A 10,000-nucleotide genomic window follows, 5' to 3' on the forward strand; every position below is an offset into this window, starting at 1 on the left:
ACTAGACTCCAGTCTGCTTTGGTATGGTTTCCACAGCAGCTCTTCCTTAACGCCAACCGCTTCACAGAGTGTGGCGGATGCTTTTACGTAGCACGGCACGGGTACTTTTACGTGACATCGCACGGGTGCTTTTACGTGGCGTCACCGCGGGCGTTTTTGCGCGGCATCGCACGGGTGCTTTTACGCGACACCACCATGAGGGCTTTGCACCACCAGAAGTTTTGGTCTAAACAAGATATATATATATATATATATATATATATATATATATATATATATATATATATATATATATACAGACATACACTCACATAAATATTTCCTTTATCAAACACTCCAGAATTAAACAAGTAATTACAAGCAATATTGTTTGAATATCTCTGTAAATTAACGAACTTTCTGTTGAAAATGTGGGTGTTGTATCTTGTTTAGAAAAACACGCCGCTACTACTTTCCAAGGCATTTTAAAGTTTGTTATTTCATTTCAGAGAATTTTATTTTTGGAGGTGAGGAAGGGCTTCGGGGAATCTTCTTGCTTGAAGTTTTTATCACAATTTCAAAATTTACTCATTGACTATGCTAGGGATGTTTGCTTCTTTCAAATCTTTGCTTGCAATTTTTTCACTTCATTTCGTTCTTATTTTCAAACCCGTCTTTATAAACACATTAATTAAACCTTTGAAGACAAAATTTCAAGAAAGAAAAAGTAATAAAACAAAGAAAATAAATAAAAAGAATTGAATTCAAAAAGGAAATTATAAACGAATCCTTAGTAAAGACTGAACTAGCATCACCAATTCTTTAATCCAATAAACTTTTATTCCTCAAAGTACAAACATGCCCATGCAAACATATATACGTATACATACCGCATGCACACGCACACGCACACACACAAGCATACAAACACACTGACACACAAACACACACACAAAGGTACATACACACTAACGCACAGCCATCAGTGAATATAGGGGAGATAAACATGCCACAGTGACATTCAACATAATTCTTTTAAAGTTTCAAACGAGAAAATCTTAAAAGAGGGGGGAAAATTTTAATGATCAAACGTGAACGAAGAAGAAGAACAACAACAACAACAACAGATTAAAATATAGAATGTAGAATCAAGAGCTACCCGTAAAAGAAGGTGTTTGTGCAGCCATGAAAAACATGTGATCAATGGGCAAAGAAGTGATTTTGATTGAATTAAAGTGTTCAATCATAAACGTGGCACCGTTTATGCCGACAGTGCTACCATTGGCAGCCTGATATGTTCAGTCAGTAACGACAAATTTATTGAATTAAAACAGCAGCAGCGAGTTTCGGTTCGAGGAAACCGCAAGGTGGTCGCTCTACAAGCTAGAAATAGCAAAGAAAGGCTACCCTTGAGTCGCAAAGAAAGAAAGAAAGAAAGAAAGAAAGAAAGAAAGAAACGAATGATTGTTCACCATTTTAACTGCACGCGAACATATATAACCATTATCATTGTCTAAAGGCTAAAAACGTCTGTCTTTCCGTTCTAAGTTCAGATTCCGGCGAGGTCCACTTTGTTTTTTATCCTTTCGGGGTCGATAAAATAAGTACCAGTTGGATAGTCGACTGTTCTCCTCCGCCACATTTCAGACCTTGTGCCTATATTAGAAACAAAACAGGAATAAAGAACATTTCAGGATTTATCAAAAGAAAAGGAATCCATTAAGGTTGAAATCAGAAAATGATTCATGGTTTTGAACTGTTCCACAATAACAGAAAAATATTCCATATTATGTTCTCATTTCACTTTGGTGTTGCCTCTAGTGGAACGAAATCCAACGTGGAGACGTTTGACAGATTTCCATCCGATCTTCGTGAACGCTTACTGAGCTCAAATTAGAATAATTAGAAACGGGTTCAAATAATTAGTAGTTTCAAGGAAACGTTGGAAAATGATATAGTGACAGATATCTGGAAGTCTGTGATAGGTAGACAAAGAGACAGACTGACAGATCAATAAATAAGCATGACGGTAGATAGATGGAGAGACAGACAGACAGATAGACAGAGACGGGAGAGAGAGAGAGGGTACAGAAAGTGAGGGATACGGAGAGAAACATGATAGACTGATTGATTGATTGATTGATTGATTGATTGATTGATTGATTGATTGATTGATAGACGCAAAAGTGCATACATAAATAAACAGAAACCGAGCTCAATAGGCAGAAAGAAAGAGAAAGAGAGAGAGAGAGAGAGAGAGAGAAAGCAAGTGATACAGAGAAAGAAACAGATAGAAAGAGATGGGGAGGGAGAGAGAGAGGATAGATAGATAGATAGATAGATAGATAGATAGATAAGACACAGATAGATAGATAGATAGATAGATAGATAGATAGATAGATAGACACATACATGGATAAACAGAAAGTGAGATCAACCGACAGACAGGCAAACAGCCAGAGAGTTAGGAAGCTATACACCGGTAAACAGAGAGACTACAACAGTAAAAGACAGAAGGTAAAAGAGAGAGAGAGAGGGGGGGAGGGCGGAGAGAGGAGATGTGTGGAAGGAAGTTGAAAGGACGGAATTTGAGAATAAAACAGTTGTGAGGTAATAGCTATCGATGCGAAATGAACCCGGAAACCGTTGGTACTGAATAGTTTCACGGTAGAATGGTAAATGGAGATACCGGAAATACGAGGCAAGGTGAATAAGATCTTGATATATAATTGAAATGGCGCTTAGATATTGGTTGTTTAGTGGGAACCTGATTGAGAATTGACGAGTAGAGGAAGAATAGCGGGGAAGAGGGAGAGAAAGAAGAGTGGAGGGATAAAAAGGGAGATAATTTTAAAATATAGAAAGAACGCGGACTATAAATAATTGTGTGTGTGGGGGTGTTATCTTTGAATTCTTTCAGTCTTTGCTGCCATGATAGTGCACACCTTATGAGATTTCGTCCAACATATCAGCCCCAATACAATTTTTTTTTAGAAGCCTGGTACTTATTCTGTCGGTCTCTTTTGCTGAACCTCAAGGTTAAGGGGACGTAAACATGCGAATTGCAGTTGTCAAGTGGTAGTGGAGGGGACAAAGCCAAACACAACGACACACACATACATACATATGTGTGTGTGTGTATACGACGGGCTTCCTTCAGTTTCCGTCTCTCAAATTCATTTGCAAGACGTTATAATAGAAGACATTTACCCAAGGTGGGGTCGAACTGAAACTACGTGGTTGCAAGCAAGCTTCTATACAACACACCCATTTATTTACATACGAGCATATGTACATACATACACACATATAAATAGACAGACAGACAGACAGACAGACAGACAGATAGATAGATAGATAGATAGATAGATAGATAGATAGATAGATAGATATGGGTACTGGACGTCACAAACAGTAAACAACATAAAATACGAAAACAAATAAGTTGAATACGCAAACAACGAGAGAAACAAATGGAAAACAGGACAAGTGACATAAAGAACGACCCTTCATCAGTTGTCGGCTGCCTATCTACTCCTCATTTCGAGCATTCAACGACAATATGAGTCTTCGAAGGTACTTGCTCCCACAAATACCAAAATAAAATTTGGGATCAGGAAGCAAGCATTTATAAGCCTTCCCTGTGTCTACGCAAAACCTTTAAATGATACCAATAGGATTGTTTAGTCCTAACTGTCATTGACAATTACGATTTGGCAGGAAATATTTAAGGTGCAGTGTTAGCAACATAGCCTATTTTCGCGATGCTTAAAGCAATACCGAATGCATGAAAAGCTATTAAAGTGTTAATGGAGAAAATGGAAAAGTGTGATAGTAATTTCCCACGCAAATGACATGGTCTCCTTCCATGCTTTACCGGAATTTGGTTATATAATGCTGCAACAAAACACTTCAATACCACTGGTGAGGAGTTTCAAGTTGCAAAGGCCTGCTGTCTCAGGATGGCATGGGATTCGGTGGATCTCATCGCTCGTGCAGTCTTGTATATACAAGAGTGAAGATGAAGAATAAAGGTTAGTCATTGGTCATTCCCCTAAAATCCTTTTAAACAATTATGATTTCTGGAGAACTTATAAACAATTATGAACTTATTTTACTGCCTATTTTGAACACTTTTATGTAAACTGTTTAAACACAAAGCCTCTCTTAACATTTTCAAAGACTCTATCACTGTATTTTAATACATCTATCTTAACTAATTTTTAACATCACAAACGCTGTAGAAAGCCTTACATTTTACTTTTGAAAATCTTTTTTAAAAAAACTGAAACCGGTCAAGTCAATAAACATTTTGCATTATACATTAAGGAAGAGGGAATATTTAAGGAATATTTATATATAAATATATATATTTATACAAGGCATGTCTACATAAATATACGTATATTTTAATAAATATGATCATGTGTGCGTGCGTGTGTGTATATGTATGTGTACATTCATATACATGCGTAAATGTATATATCAAAACATACATATATATATATATAATTTTCTTTTATATACATGTACGTATGTATCTCTGTGTGTATGCATAACTATATGCATGTATGCATGTATGTATGTATGTATGTGCGTGCGTGCGTGAGTGCGTGTTGTGGTCTCTTTGTTCATACGCATACTCTTAGAAAAAGACGAAATACAGATGTGGATGCCAGCTTATAGACACACACCCAAACATACAAACGGTAAGAATAAGCGGAGAGTAAGAAACAAAGAGAGATTTACGGACGGAGAGGTAGAACGATAAAGAAGCATATAAAGGCAAAAGAACAATAAAGGTGAACGCAAAAACAACTAAATAACTACAAAGATATTGTAACGATAAGAATAGAGGTCCAGGTTTCATTTCCTAACAACTCTGTGACAACAAAACTGGTCTATATAAATACTTGCAGAATATCAATATTTTATGATCGTTGGCTTCCAACATTGGTAAAATAATTTCCGGTGTATTTGGCAAATACAAGGTTGAAATATCTACGATAGCAATAAATATTATAAGAGAAACTCACTGCAATAAATACTACAACTGCGACAAATAATAATAATTGTAGTAGCAGCAACAACTAAAATTTCGGCAGCCATTAAGTAAGAGATACAAACTTTCAAAATGGCGGTGTATAATTATATGAATAAATGCGCACATACGCGTACGTACGCTTACATTCATATCTACACACCCAGACACACACATACAAACATACATATATACATATATACATACATACATACATACACACATACACACACACGCACACGCACACACACACACACACACACACACACACACACACACACACACACACACACACACACACATATATATATATATATATATATATATATATATATATATATATATATATATATATACATACACACACACAGGCGTGGCTATGTGGTGAGATGCTTATTTCCCAACCATTTGGTTCTGGGTTCAGTCCCACTAAGCGGCATTTTTGGCAAGTGTCATCTACTGTAGTTCCTGGAAGCTCCTATATTGTTTGAAGTCACTTGGCTTTGTTCTTGAGTAAAATAAAGATCGATTCAATCAACACTTCCTATTCCAAAATGGCTGCCAATTTCAGAAACTCATTCAAGTACATTTGTTATACATGAATGTACGAAAGATTGAATTTTAACATAAAAAAAAACAAAGACAAACTTATGTGTTGCTGATATTATCAAGCTTCTACAGCCATCAGTTCATAATCATATCTATTTTCTAAATATATGTCATTTGTTACTTAGTCGAGCATGTGTGAGTGAATTCATGCGTCTGTGTGCATAAATTGCTTGTGTATTCACGTCCATGTTCATGTCAGTTTCTTTGTCGAATTGTGACCCGTTATAACAAATACGTAACTTACCGATTCTTCAATAGATAAGTTTCGCTGAAATAGGTACCATACTGAAATAAGACCTGGGGCCGAGTGTGATCCACTGAAACCCGCAGTTGTTGTAGCTTCTCCATGAACACAATCGCAAAACTGAAACAGTAATAGAATATACATACATATATATATATATATATATATATATATACATATGTACGTGTGTAAGTGTATATCTATATATCTATATACGCATAAATATACACACACACATATATACTTATATACATATAAAGAGAGAGAAAGGGGGTAGAGGGCGACTGTGTATTGAAATTATTTTTACAAACTAATCAAATAACATAAATAAATTAAATTAAAAATAAACAAGTTATTTAATTGATCAATAGATAAACAAATAAGCAAATAATTCAATAAATAAACGTTAAAAAAATTTTTTTTTCTTTTTTGTTTTTTTCTCTTTGTGTTTTGTTATTTTCTAAAAAAAATTCCGGTTGCTGTCTTTTGACATTTTTATTTATTTTTTTCATTTATTTATTTTCAAAATTCCATTAAACTATGATAGTTTTGTAATTGCAGACTTTTAACAACAAAACTTCCAAAAGATCAAAGAATTAATTGCCAGCAAAAGCTAATTTATTTAACGTCTTTATTCTTGTTGTTTATATTTGATTTCAGATTTTTTTTTTTCTTTTATGGACTTTTTGGGGAGTTTCATTCATTATTTTTTAATTATTAATTTTTCCATTCTTCCGTTCATTCTTCAATTCTTCCAGATTTTTAACACATAAAGTGTTTGTTTTGTATTTACAGTGGTGTTTTTTGCATTCGCTTTTGTTTTCTGGATTTTTTAATATTCTTTGTTGGTTTTTGCTATTAATTCATCTTGGAACCTAAATAAAGGCAAGTTTAACCCACAAACACGGAACAAAGTAGTGACAACTAAAATACATTAAAAAATGCAAGAATGAATATAACAAAAAAAAAAAACTTCCATCATTTAACTGAAAAACAGAATTTCCAAAGACCTGTGATAATTCTTCTAAATTTGAAGTTTTATCAATTCACTGCGTCATGTAATTTGGTAATGTACGATATATGTATGTAGCGTGTGTGTTTGTGTATTTGTCGGTAAGATTGAGAATCACAGATACTAAATAGAATCCAGGATGTAACGTATACATATATATACACACACATATATATATTTATATATATATACATATATACACATATATATGATTGCATATGTATATGTATATATATATATATATATATATATATATATATATATATACATACACACATATACACACATATATATGATTGTATACGTATGTATATATATATATATATATATATATATATATATATATATATGTATGTATATATAGACACACACACATGTATTACATATATATATATATATATATATATACATATATATGTATGTATGTGTGTATATGAATGTATGTATATATGTATGTATGTATGTATGTATGTCTGTATGGAGGCATGCATGTATGAATAAATAATGGTGGGGTCGGAGGTAACTTTTACAAACTTATATTCTTCTAATGCTCACTTCTAAAAAACAGAGTATTAACTTTGCAAAACACCATAAAATTTATATGCGCGCGCACGTGTCTGTGTGTGTGTGTGTGTATGTGTACATATGCATGTGAGCATGCATATATGCCTGTATGAATATGTACGTCTTTCAAAAACGAGCTGAATCTTCTCCAATTATTACTCCAAGATACTCGTTTTCGATCATAGATCGATAATCGACTGATGGTCTTCAAGAAATTCTGAGTAACTACATGTAAAGTTTCCTCTTCCGATAAAACATAATACTCAGTCTCATATATATATATATATATATATATATATATATATATATATATATATATATATATATATATATAGATAGATAGATAGATAGATAGATAGATAGATATACATATATATACATATGTATGCATACATTCATATGCTTGTATATATATATACAATATGTATATATATATATATATGAGTGTATGTGTGTGTGTGTGTGTATGTATATATATATACATATGTGTGTGTGAATGCATACATACATATATACATATACGCGTACAATATGCATATAGATGCATTTGTTTATATTTACATGTGTGCATATAATTACACGCATACACACACACATACATACATACATACATACATACATACATACATACATACATACATACATACATACATACATACATGGTCGACAGTAGCGATGTTGACGACGGAAACGATAAACGATTGCAGAGGTGATCGATAATCAATAAAAACTAATTAATAAAAGGGCGATCAACTTGAAAGTTGAGGTTAAATTAAGGACGGAATTTACATCTGAAGTTTGCTTTCGTCCATCATGGCAAATTGCCTATCTCATAGCAAAGTTAACAAACTAGAAAAGTAAAGCAAAACAAAACAAAAACAAAACGATGTCAAAACAAACAACCCAGAGTGCTGGAAGTAGTAGTAGTAGTAGTAGTAGTAGTAGTAGTAGTAGTAGTAGTAGTAGTAGTAGTAATGATTGACCTTTGCCCACCGCTATGTATTTTGTAAAAAGTTTGCGTCTGGGATGTGTATGATGGCTGTGTCGCTATGGGGAGAAGGGCTACGTGTACAGGCATGTGTGTGCATGTATGTGTGCATGTGTGTGTGTATGTGTGTTTGTGTGTGTGCATGTGTGTGTGTATGTGTGTGCGTGTGTGTGCGTATTTGTGGGGTGGGGTGGAATGTTTACTTCGTTTAGGCCTGTATGTTTACGCATACACTTCTACAAAAACACAGGCATAGACATCCATGCATATATATATATATATATATATATATATATATATATATATATATATATATATATATATATATATATATATATGCATATATATATATACATATACATAAATATATACGCACACACATAAATGCATTATATACATAAATTTCTACATATACATACAAATATATATGCACGTATGCATATATATATATATATATATATATATATATATATATGTACACACACACACCTGTATATATATACATATATATATATATATGTACACACACACACCTATGAACGTTTGTAGGTACGGCTATGCATGTATACATACATATGCGTATGTATGCGCTGTGAGTGAACAGGTTTATATATATATATTTATATTCATGTATGTGTATGTGTGTGTGTGTGTGCGTGTGCATTTGTGTAAGTAGTCTTGTGGCTGTGTTTATAGATATATGTGAGTTTGTCTCCTTATAGACGTTTCTGATTGGCAGAATGAGTGAATCCTAGTCTGTACGTACATGTGTACGAACGTGTGCACGTGCATGAGTATGTTTTCATCTGCAGACAAGGATACGATACTGAAAAACTCATAAACACTTTTGGTTTAATCATGAGCTTGATTAAAATGAAATGATGCCTGGATGGTTGGTGGGAATGTATGTGTGTCTGTGTGATACAGAAGAAAATGTAGTCCGTGTGCGTGTGTATATGGTGAAAGCTTTGTCCGCGCGCGTGTGTGTGTGTGTGTATTGTAAAGCTTTATTCTGTGTTTGCGTACCTGTGTGTGTTTATAGTGTTTGATATGTTTACACGTATGTACAGTAGAAATTCGGTCTGCATGTATGTGAGTGTTTGCTTCAGTGTGCGTGTGGACGTGTGCGAGAGTGTTTATAGAAGAGCCTGGGTCTGTGTACGTATTTGCTACAGTCGAAAGTTAGTCTATGTAAAGTAGAGATTTGTTCTGTGTGTACGTGTGTTTATGCGAGTGCATAATGGATGACTGATCTTTGTGTGTGTGTGTGTGTGTATTTGTATATTGTCGGTTAGTTCCAAGTGTGTGTGTATAATGGAAGTTAATTTTATGTGTATATTTAGAGGTTTGCCCTGTATTTGTATTATATGTATAAATATGGCCTGTGCTATGCTTATTATAGAATGCTCTATATACTAGCGCTGTACGGCAAGGTATTTATGTTGTTGTTGTTGTTGTTGTTGTTGCTGTTGTTAATAAGCGACAGGTCAGCACTGGTTGCAAGGCCCGCCATTGACCAAAGCACTTTATTTCACGTTACTCGAGTTCAGCCACCAGAAAATT

At 33.9% G+C, this 10,000-nt stretch overlaps 1 protein-coding gene across 1 annotated transcript in view; it reads right to left on the minus strand.

Moving 5' to 3' along the window:
* Positions 1 to 713: 713 nt before the first annotated feature.
* LOC106870796 (uncharacterized) overlaps positions 714 to 10,000 on the minus strand; it is a 58,573-nt gene continuing 49,286 nt past the window's right edge. The window contains exons 5-6 of the mRNA XM_052973351.2: positions 5,874 to 5,993; positions 714 to 1,635 (exon numbers count right to left, since the gene is read on the minus strand). Of these exons, the coding sequence (XP_052829311.2) occupies positions 1,623 to 1,635; positions 5,874 to 5,993 (133 nt within the window). The 3' untranslated portion in view covers positions 714 to 1,622. The remainder of the gene's footprint in view (positions 1,636 to 5,873; positions 5,994 to 10,000) is intronic.

The sequence above is a fragment of the Octopus bimaculoides genome, chromosome 15, assembly GCF_046866305.1.
Source record: "Octopus bimaculoides isolate indiv1 chromosome 15, ASM4686630v1, whole genome shotgun sequence".
NCBI lineage: Eukaryota > Metazoa > Mollusca > Cephalopoda > Octopoda > Octopodidae > Octopus > Octopus bimaculoides.